The sequence below is a fragment of the Uloborus diversus genome, chromosome 5 (genome assembly GCF_026930045.1).
Source record: "Uloborus diversus isolate 005 chromosome 5, Udiv.v.3.1, whole genome shotgun sequence".
In the NCBI taxonomy this organism is placed as follows: Eukaryota; Metazoa; Arthropoda; class Arachnida; order Araneae; family Uloboridae; genus Uloborus; species Uloborus diversus.
This window is the reverse complement of record NC_072735.1, coordinates 130750214-130762292: the sequence shown is the minus strand read 5'-3', so window position 1 is coordinate 130762292 and position 12079 is coordinate 130750214. Positions and strand designations below refer to the sequence as shown.

The 12079-nt window shown below is 32.7% G+C and overlaps 1 protein-coding gene across 1 annotated transcript in view; it reads left to right on the top strand.

The window, feature by feature from the left end:
- LOC129223139 (low-density lipoprotein receptor-related protein 4-like) overlaps window positions 1-12079 on the top strand; it is a 161688-nt gene that overhangs the window by 54076 nt on the left and 95533 nt on the right. The window contains exons 8-9 of the mRNA XM_054857706.1: window positions 9004-9123; window positions 10988-11104. Of these exons, the coding sequence (XP_054713681.1) occupies window positions 9004-9123; window positions 10988-11104 (237 nt within the window). The remainder of the gene's footprint in view (window positions 1-9003; window positions 9124-10987; window positions 11105-12079) is intronic.

Genomic DNA, 12079 nt, shown 5'->3' with positions numbered 1-12079 from the left:
ATAGTGAATCAGTGCAAAAAGTTTCAAAACTCTAATTTTTTTTTTTTTTTTTGAAATATTTTTTTTTTTCAAAATGTGTCCCACCCCCTCTTAACGTGTTACTCGTTCTGTAACCATGACGGTGAAGTTTTAATATGGCACGAAAAAATACAATTAAGGTACCAGTTAGCGGCACGTTATGAATTTTTGTAATTGAAAGAAATTTGACTAACACTTCAACTGAGCATTGAAACCTGGGAGAGATATCTAGCCAGTATACTGTAAGCTTCTGTGTAATGTTCAGAAAACCTGCTTTATATTTGTAGCATTTTAGCATTATGATCATAAATATTAAATAGGTAGAAGTTAAAAAAAAGGATTCATTTTAATATTTTTTAAAATTAGTTACTAACTTCATGATATCGGTTATTATATAAGTATCACTGCATGCTCAAATTACCTTGACACTTTTACTAAAAAATCATCCAAATGAGAGAAAAAAAGAAATACAAGGCAATAATATGTAGTTAAGAAATGTGATTTATAACTCACGTATATGAGTATAACATGAACATTATTATTTTTTTTTTTTTTTTTTTATTTTTTTTTTTTGAAATGCACCATTCCGAAAATTTTCAATTTTACCATAATAAATCGAGATTTATTTTTCCAACTATGTTTTACAACATTGCTTAAAGCACCCAATGTATGTAATAATGCTTAGGACAGAAAAGTTTTCCTGAATTATCTGAGTAAAAACATATTGTCATTTAACCTTTTTAATGATATATATATATAAATGAGTTTCACTCGTAAAATCAAAACCAATTAAAATTCAATCATAAGTTGTGAAAAAAAGCTGGAAGCATTAAGAAGTATATCTTTAAAATCTATCAGAATTTTATAGCTTACATTTAAACTCTTTCCTCCATCTGGTGGGAAAAGCTGATCCTTTGTGATAATTTTAAAAGGAAATGAGACTTGACACTATAAAATATTTAATAGTGAGAGTTTTGAGAGATAATAAATTTGCTAGAAATGTTGCGCCTAGCGAAAATATAAAAAAGCAATAAAATCTGTTTTTGATTAAACATCATTTGTACTCTTAAAAAGTAAATGGAACTTCGCCAAAGGAAAATTAGTTTAGCGGTTTTAGTGATTACCATTAAATATTTGGTTAGAATATGCCATGAGTGAATACGTTGCTTTTGAACATTAAATGAGATCTAAAAACATTTGTAACTGAACTGTTCTGAAGATTTTGCGTATGTTTTAAATTAGTTTTGTTTTAAAATGGCTAGAAAAGTAGGTAGATGTTTTGTTCAGTAATTCCTTATAGAGCAATACTTGTAAAAGGTTTCAACAAGAATAAATAAATACAGTTAAATCCCTTTACATTAAATATTTGGTCAGAATATGTTATGTATGAATAGGTTGCTTTTGGACATTAAATGAGATCTAGAAAAAAATATAACCGAACTAGTCTGAAGAACTTGTTAATAAATTTTAAATTATTCTTGTTTCAAAACGGCTAGAAAAGTAGGTAGATGTTTTCTTCGGTTATTCATTTTAAGCAATACATGTTTTAAACAAGAATAAATAAATACTCTGAAATCCCGTTAGATTAAATATTTGGTCAGAATATGTCATGTATGAATATGTTGCTTTTGGACATTAAATGAGATCTAGAAAAATATAATGAACTGTTTTAAAGATTTTGTATATCAGTTTCAAACTATTCCTGTTTCAAAACGGCTAGAAAAATAGATAGAGGTTTTCTTCAGTGATTAATTTTAAGCAATACATGTAAAAGTGTTCAGCAAGAATAAATATTACATAAAACCCCGTTACATTAAATATTTTGTCAGAATATGTCATGTATGAATACGTTGCGTTTGGACATTAAATGAGATCTCGAGAAAATGATAACAGAACTGTTCAGAATATTTTGTGTATCCGATTTAAATTAGTCTTTTTTCAAAACGGCTAGAAAAGTAGCTAGAGGTTTTGTTCAGTAATTCCTTTTAATCAATACTTGTAAAAGTTTTTAGCAAGAATAAATAAATAAATACAGTGAAATCCCGTTTCAACAAACTTCAAAGGCCCGAAAATTTTGTTTGTTGTAACGGGAATTTTGTGGAAATGAAATTCTAGAAAAGAATGGAGATTAAATCAGGATTGAAAATTTAACCTGCAACGAAATTTCGTTAAACGAATATTTCGTTGCAGTTATATTCGTTTTAATCCATGCAACGGTCACTAAGAACAATCACAAAAAGTTCACCATAAAACTTAATATTTCTTTATTGATTGCTCTTTTAGATTTAAAAATGACATTAGAATCTTGTGAATTAGAAAATTTGCTTGAAATATTTTTTTTACGTATAAAAAAATGGTTTTTTTCACATTTTTGGGGGGGGGGGGGGAATAATTTTGTGATCTAGTTTTTTTTTTCAGAAAAAATAAAAATTAAAAAAAAATGGTTTAGAAATGAAAGTTTTGACAAGGTTCTTTTTTTATCAGAACATTCCTCAAAGAAATTGCTTCTGAAAGAAATTGCTTCTGGGGGAGGAGGGGTGAGTGAAAACAGGTGTTGCGTTGACGCAACGTCAACGAAAAAGGAGTAGACTGACTGATTGTCTCCACTGCTTTCCGGGTAGAAATGAAATACATTTCTATTATGTGTGTTTTGACTGTGGAAGCTTTTTTTTTTTTCATCCGCTTTTCAAAATGCCCAGAACAAGATATCTTACTTCAGAAGAAGAATTGGAACAGATTTTCGGACAAAACTCAGATGATGAAACTGATATTGTTGTTGTATCACCAGACATAGCAGAAGCTAAGGACGAAGGAGGAGGCAATGACACCATTTTAAATAATGATAATGAAGATTTACTGTGAGATACTGCTCGTGAAGTTAAAGTCCTCGTCAGAAAAAAAGATTGATTGTCCCAATTCTCATGGTAAAAATTCTAAAAACGGGAAATCATAATGATTGCAATGAACAAACAGAATCAATTGATAAGTATCAACCAAAAAAGAGAAAAAAACAGATCTAAATTCAGAGTGCAAGAAACATTTTAGAAGGTGAAACTAGTGTCAATGTTTTTCATCTTTATTTTGTATCCGATGTTTTATCACATTTGTCGAACAAGCAAATTTATACGCCCCGCAAAAAAAATCCCATAATTTAAAGCAACACAAGCCTATATGAGAAGATTAATCGGAATCTTTTTGCTAATTGGGCACTTACTCGCTACTCGAGAAACCTGAATAGAAAGGTTTCAGTTATTCAGCTTTGTATCATTGAGCAATGTAACATGAAAATGGGTGGTGTTGATTTGTGTGAAAATTCAGTTACAAACTGCTGCATTAGAGAAAGAAGGGAAAAAATGGTGGCTGTGATATTCTAAAAGTATATAAACAAATGCTTGGAAAATTTCAAGATTTTCTAAAGAGAAAAGTCACTGTTGGATTATTGACGAGTGGTTGCACTTCATCTTTTGCAGACTTAATATGATAGTGACATAAAGAAGAAAAGTCCAGCTCCAGAAAGACCAAGAAAATTTAGCCTACCAAGGAAGGACATTTTATTCTGAGGTTTAAAGCCTATAAAAGGTTACACTGCAAGTACTACCAGATCCAAACTATTTTTTGCTGCAATGTTTGTGATGCTGCTCTTTATCACGATTACAGCGAAACTTATCATGTGTATCTACACTGAAGAGCCAAAACATTATGACCACCCCTAACTTTTTCAAGGAATTCGTATGGATGACGTGGAGGGAAGTGAATGAAGTGGGGTTGGTATACAACTGAAGTTGGAGAACGCTAGGCTTCATTCGAACGCTTTATTTTGCGAATTATGGGAAAGGGTAACGATCTGAGCGAATTTGATAGAGGCCATATTGTGAGGGCCCGAAGACTCGAAACGAGTATCTCAGAAACTGCAAGACTGGTAGGTTGTTCACGATCGGTCGTTGTTAGTACTTATGCAAAGTGCAAAAAGGATGATGAAATCAACAGTAGGCGTAAAGGTGTTTGACGGCCACGCGTTATCAAAGATGAGAGACGTCGGAGACTAGGCCGCTTCGTAAAGCAAAATCTGAGGCAAAGAGTTGATCAACTGACAGCTCATTGCAATGCAGTTGCGAGTGAAAGTGTTTCTAAACACACAGTTCAGAGGACACTGTTGGATATGGGTCTGCGCAGCAGACGTCCCACTCGTTTGCCTCTATTGACCAATCAGCATCGCCAACTTCCCCTACAGTGGGCCCGAGAATACCGAGACTGGTTATTGGATGACTGGAAGAAATTTGTCTGGTCCGACGAATCGCGATTTCTCATGGTCATGTCAGGGTTTGCCGTCTTACCCGTCTTGTACGTTAGTCGTTAACAGGCTTGTGGTGGCGTTATTATGGTTCGGGGGACTTTTCCTGGCAGGCTCTGGGATCCTCAGTTGAAGTAGAACATACCAAAAAAGCTGTAGACTATCTGAACATCGTGGCAGATCAGGTGCACCCGTACATGGCGTCGGTCTTCCCTACTAGAAGTGGCATCTTCCCAGCGGACAATGCCCTATTTCACAAGGCTATAATTGGGCTGGAGTGGAACCGGCAGCATGATGAAGTGTTCCAATTAATGCCCTGTCTACCAAATTAACCCGATTTAAATCCTACAGAGCACATTCGGCAGTTGAAACACCCCAATGTCAAGAAATCTTAACTTTGCGTGACCGCTGCATTAACTTTGGTACAATCTATCTCCAGACGTCTACCAAGAGCTTGTGGCATCCATTCCAAGGCGAGTCGCAAATGTATTGCAGGCCAAAGGTGGCACAAGGCGTTATTGACTGGGTGGTAATAATGTTTTGGCTCATCAGTGTATAATAAATCGATTTTTTCTTAAATTTAAAATTTCTAAAATGCATTTATGTGCTTATTTTCTATCAATTTCAATTTCTTCTAAAGTGATATATTCATTTCGGAACTATAACAAAGAATATAAAAATTTCCAGTGTATAAAACGCATTGAAACGGCAGAATACTTTCTGATAAAACTACGCAGTATCCATACTCCTATTCTAATGACGTTGCGTCAATGCAAAATCTTATATTTCTAAAGCTAAATGAAGTTTTGTTCTTTTTGAAGCACATTATTATTGTATGGGTTGAGAGTAATACCTTTTGTGATTTTCATTCAAGTCAAATAACGATTTTGAGTTTTGGCGTTTAATGGGTTAACGTACTGATATTATTTTACTAAAATGATTATTTTCTAAATGTGCGCATGAAAAAATGGGCCATTTATTTTTAGGTTTGTATAAAAACAAGCACTTTTTAAATAAGACTATAAGATATCATGAATAACTTTTGATTAAACTTCACAAAATGTCAGAATAACGCCCACGTTTTTTGAATAGTCAAGTAAAAGTCAAACTATACTTTACGAGTGTGGTGACCGCTGTTCCTTATTTAGAGATATTTGGGAGTTTCTAATACAAAGCTATGTTTATCATATTTTGCTACCCACGATTCACATAAATTTCAAAGCAGTAAAAGCGAAAATGAACTAACTTTAGAAGAAAGGAAACATAAATATGAATATCCTGCCAAAATATGGGATATAAGACCATAAACAAGACAGATTTATTTTAATACACTCGTATCCATTTTTTACGCGAAAGAATTTTATATTTAGAGATAACTTTGCTTATTTTTATTTATTCATCTTAGGGCCATTTTAAAGTATTTTGTCTAAACTGCATGTATTTTATTTTTCATTTATTTGCACTTTTTCCATTTTTTTATGTTAGTTTTACTGTACAAGCTTGCTAGTTTGTTTTCTATTGAGAAAAAAAAGCGCGAAAAACGCCTAACTCCAATACTTTCCCACTGTTAGTGTTGAATCTAAAACGCGTTTCTTACAATATCTCTAAAACTTATTTCTGTAGTCGTAATACGCTTGAAATTACCTATAAGACGTTTGTTCTCCCACTAATGAGCTATTACTGTGAGGTACTGAGCACTGCATCAAAACATGTCCTGAACAGAGTTGAAACTATACATAACCAAGCACTCCGCCTAATAACAGGAGCCGTGAAATCAACACCACTGGATGCATTGTTTTTATTTACTAATTTCAGATCAATAAAATCATACATAGAGGAGAAAACTCTACTTTTATTTGAAAAAATGCAAAGAATACCATTTAGAAACGAATGGAAACCGGAGTTGCACCCGAGATCTCTCAAAACGCAAAAGGGGTTTGTGCAGTTTGCGCTTGAGACAAAACGAACGTATGACATCAATTCTAAACTACAGTCGCTCCCTTTACCAACAAACCCATGCGAATATGAGCCAGTGAATTATGATTTAAATTTGATACAGCCTGTTTTAAAGAGTGAGAATGATCAAGTAGTTCTCAGGGCCATTGCTCTGGAGACGATCTACACTAAATACCCCGAAAGTGAATGGATACATATCTATACCGATGGTTCAAGAGGAGCAGACCATATAAATGCAGGTGCAGGCGTCTACAGTGAGCACTTTTCTTTTTCTATTCCTGTTGGTAAATATGCCTCTGCATTCCATGGAGAGGTAAAAGCTATACACCTGGCTCTAGATCAGTTGCAATACCGTGATTTTAAACTTAAGAAATGTGTCGTGCTATCGGATCCTCAAGCGGCTATTGAGGCGATAGCATCGATCAAGAGCTGTAAATCGCAGGAAATTTCTGAATGTCGCAGTTTCATTAACGATCTGGTGAAGCAGAATATAAAAGTGGTGTTGCAGTGGATAACTGCACACTGTGGGATTAGAGAAAACGAGCTAGCTGATGATCTGGCCAAGAGGGGATCTGCTATTGTTCAACTACCAAATGAGCCAGTCCCATACAATGCAATAAAGTTATATATGAGGAAAAAATCAAGAGTCTTTTTTTTGGCAAGACCTAAAAGCTAGAAGCAACCACAAAGTTTAGTTTATAAACCGTGATTTTGTCCCTTCAGCACCAAGAGCAGAGTCAGTAGCTTTGCTTCGACTTTTAACTGGCCATGACTGTTTACCAAAACACCTTCACCGCTTGAAGGTTTTCAAGAGTCCCAATTGTCCCCTTTGCAGTTCAAACGAAGAAATGGACATTCGTCACCTGCACACTTGCAGCCAGCTTTCCAGACGTAGCCTGTGTGACCGTTATTGGGAAGTAAGAGAGCGCATCGGCAGCTAAATATTTCACTCTGTTGTTCCTGTATTGTTCCTTGTTCTGTGTATTGTGTTTGTTTTTGCTATTTTGTTCTTTGTAACCTTTTCTTGCTGCCAGCCATTAGAAATAAAAAAAAAAATTCTGCAGTTACCGCCGTTAACCTCCCCACACCGGAAATACATTCTAATGTTTGACCTACTTGTAATATTTCGCTGTTAGATTAATATTATAAGATACTCTTATAAACCAGAGCTTAATGATCTTCTTAATGACGCAGATGATTGTTAGCATTTCGTATAAAAATAAAAATATGCCTTGACTGTTCATTTCGTGCGAATACATTAAACTGATTTTTTTTATTTTTTTTATTTGGTATATATATATATATATATATATATATATATATATATATATATTGATAACAGACAGTTTTTTGATAGAAAATTTAAAAAAACTCCCAGAGCAAATTTCCCTTTTTTCCATTTTGAAAAAGTAAGATATCTTAACTATTTCACTTTGTTTACTCTACATTCCCCTACTTCTCCATCAGCACCGTTAACCCCTTCAGTCGTAATTATGCAATACTTAACCAAATATGTTTATATTCGTTATATAGTGTACTTTGGTAAAGAGTATCTCATCATAGATAAAATTTCAAGAGTGTAGGCTAAAAACTAAAAGAGTTATGATACGTCCAGTATTCCAATATAATATTTTTGAAATTAATATTTCAGATGATAAGACGATGAAATAACAAACAAACTTCATTGTAAAATGTACACCAAACAATAATAAAACATATAAGCGTTTGAAAAAAATAAGAAAGGTGATATATTTTTTTAAAAATCAGAAAATAAAACTTCGCTTTTGTGACGAGAATCCATTGTTGAAAAAATGAGCCACCCTCTATCGACAATCCTTATATGTTAGTGTTGTCAACCCCAAAATAAAAAAAATCCTTTCGCAGATAGTAATATGCAGAACTTTAAAAGTTAATTACAGAAAGAAATATCAAGCAATTTAACCAAAATAATTAGCAGCTGTTTAACACTAGAATCACGGGACGGGTCATTTTGACCCCAATCAAACTCTTTTGCTAACTGCTAATCTGTATTTTCATAAAAAGCTCAATTCCCTCTTGATTTTTCCTAAATCATTGTGATGTGTAATAATAAAAAGTTTTCAAGAAAATTGTAATTATTTTAGACCCAAACTAAAAAGGGTTACAATTAAAATTGCGGGCAGGTTGTTTTTTCCTCGTGACCTTTTTGAGGAAAAAGAACTGCGATGCTGAAACAGAGCAGAAACTCAAAAATGTCTTTTAGAACATATTTTAAGAACTTGAAGCATTTATAATGTTTTTGTACATGAAAGGAAACATTAGCCGCTGGCTTTTAAAATGCAACTAAAACAGCGCTGGTTTTTTGAACGGTATTTTAAACTTTTTTTTGAACATTTCATTATGTACCCTGAAAATCTCTAATTTTTTTTCATGAACTGCATTCATTATAAATTCGATAATTTTAAAATAATTTTTACAAATATTTAACATTCTGTAGGGAACTATGCAGATTTCTCCTCAGGGGTCAAAATGACCCCAACCGTATTTCTACGTATAAAAAGATCGCCGTAATTATAGTGTTAAAGTTCATGTCCGGTATACCGGACACCAGGTCTGAAGGGCTTAACTGAAAGAAAGTTCTCTCAGCATAAACATGAAGTATTGATATTCACATACACAAGAAAATAAAACAAGCAAATGAGACTTGTTTCAAACATTTGCTTTTGCACCTTTATTTTATTTCATTTAATTTTTCTTAGCTGGAGAAGTGGCATGCAGAGATCGAGAGTTCCGTTGCGACGATGGACTTTGCATTAATGCAGATTGGAAATGTGATGGTGAAAACGATTGCGATGATATGTCAGATGAAAAAGATTGCCGTGAGTTATTTTCTTTATTTGTTTGTTTTATTCATTGTATTTTTGTTATTACTTATTTTTTTGTCATTTTATTTGTTTCTACTTCGCTGCGAAGACACTTCTTAACAACTTAAATTCGGTTATTCCCTGTTTTGCCTTGGGTATTTTCACACAGCAAGAACCAGAAATTAAGCTATGTCAATGATTTTCTTTTCACAAAACATGAATTGATGAAGTGAGAAGTAAAGGGATGTAAATGCCAAAATTTAAAATTCTCGAAATAACCAGTACAAATGGTAGGAGAACTTCTCCTGTGCTTCGAGGCAAGAGATAAAACTAGCATCCCTTGTAGTTGCTGCTATACAGCAGGATTTTGAAAAAAAAATTAAATGAAAGTCTACCTAGGATCTGAACTTCAAATGCGTTTTTCTCGAAAATTTAAAACTTACACTTAACATCCCTTTGTTTGTCACTGCCACAATTAATACTGTTTCAATGCTTGATGAATTTAGAGGACTACAAATAAATTTCCGACGGTTTCCAAAGGCCTCACCAGAAAGTTATGACTGAAATTTTCAGGGGTAAAATATTTTATCGTATGGTTGTACCTTTGACGGTGAATTGGCATTGAATTACTAGAGATATTTTTATCACTATCACATTTATTTATTTATTTTTGTACCGAAATGTCAAGCTTTGAACTGAGTTTGCGAGAATTTTTCATGTACTTTCTAAGTCGTGAAGAAATAAGCAGAAGTTTTGCTTCCATGAATAAGCAAAAACGTCCCAATTTTTGATTATAAAAAATGGCTTAAACTTATTTGTACTCTTTTTAAAAAATTTAATAGTCCAACATCTCTTGAAATTTAAAACTGTACACTAATGTTTCTCATTTGATAGGATATGGATGATAATATTAAAGAATAATAATCTAAATAATGAAGGGAAATTTTCTATTTAATTCAATAAATGTTTTAATTTAACTTTTTGTTTCTAACTGATGAAGTGAAACTTTCTACTTAGTTCAATGTTCATATTTAACTTTTCGTTTCTAACTAATGAAGTGAAACTTACTACTTAATTTTATAAATGTTTTAGTTCATCTTTTTCTTTTTAACTGATAAAGTAAAACTTTCTACTTAATTTTATAAATGTTTTAATTTAAAATATTCTCTGTAATTTAGACTACGACATATTTAAATTAGGATGAATATAAAATACTAATTGCGGCTTAATTAATGTGTTGTATAGTTTATTATTTCATTTTTTTTCGTACACTTTTATTTTATTAAAGATCAAGTAATATTTTAAGTGATTACTGATGCATATGCATTTTAAAATAGTTCAGTTGTTCAGAGCTTAGTATTTAACTCTTTCATGGGTCTTGGGATGATTACTTCCCATACGAAAAATAATTGGCCTATGAGAGGGTATATAGCTACACATTCTTATTATAAACATTTAAATCATTCGAAATATGTTTTGCAGCATAGTTTTTTATGTCTAACGTGTATTAATAAATTGGATGATTTGCTTAACAAAATTTAGTCATTTGTGCATGATTAATTTACGGTTGTTTTAGTATTACGAATTGTAATCAATGTATATTTACTTATCTACTTCACTAAATGAATTAACATTTTGACTTTTAGGAAATCCTAACATGAACCCTTTTTTTTTATTTTTTTTATTATTTTTTTTTTTTTTTGTCATTTTTGAAACAACCCCAGACTCAAGTATAATTTGACAAAATAATATATTTGTTTCTTTTAATCATATTTTGCCAAACGGCATAACATTCCAAGTCACCTGAACCACGAAAAAAAGTGAGATAAATGCCCGAATTTTGAATAAAAATCGGCATTTCGTGTTTTTCTGCCGATAGAAATGCCAGAATGCGGAGAAGAGGAATTCCAGTGCAGAGCGGGGAGGTGTATCAAGAGGCAGTGGCGTTGCGACGGGGAGTTTGACTGCGCGGACAACAGCGACGAAGATGGATGTGGTAAGAACATTTCGATATAAGGATATTTTTGTCAGTTTTTATGTTTTGGTTACATGCATATAAATAGATTCGACTTTCACTGGAAAAAAAGTAATATTTTAGAGAAAAAAATTATCTAGATGTAAAACTCGGGTTCCATAAAGTGCTTTAGGACCAAAGAAAGAATAAATGAATCGTTTCTTGTAGAACTTAGTCAAATGCAAATAAAAACGAACTTCAGATAATACTTATATGATACTAAATTATTCAATACTACCATTGCATGGAAAAAGGTCATTTTGTTCTACACGTGACGCCTTATCTATTTCAATAAAAGTCTTATATAATTAAAAACTGAGCGTATGTGTCTATGTATGTACCTATGTATCTATGTAGTCATCTATGTTCAAGTTTCCTTTCCCGAACGACAGTTAACGGAGCAACGAATCTGAATTCATAATCTTCCCATCTTTATGTTTGGCTATTTAATATAGTCCTCCGATAATAATTAGCGGAGATATCAATTAAAAACTATTAATTATTACACTTAGATTTTGACAAAAAAATCCCTGTTTTTCGAAGGCTTTCCTCCATTTAAATTATTATTCAGTGTTTCATCTCGACTTTCCGCAACAATTCTTTTATTCGGAACTCCAGCGCTCGAATACGCTACCTTGCGGTGATTTACAAAACTGCCGATGAAACTAAAACATTGCCACGTTGCGTTCCACGTGTGTCTGTTGACGTAAACACAGGCAGTTTGTTCTGAGTATTTATTAACGCAATCGATGTGTCTTAGTTTGCTTCCAGCTACAGAAATTAATTCGTCCCTTAGTAGTATTCTCGAGCTTCTCAAAATAATGTTAGTTTTCCTTATTTCTTTCAAAAAAGTATTAAATGGTGGAAGCGTAAACAAGAAAACTCTGGATTAACAAAATTGGATAACGTTATACCAGGTAAAATTTTTTATTGTTTTGTATGAATTTGTAAGAATAT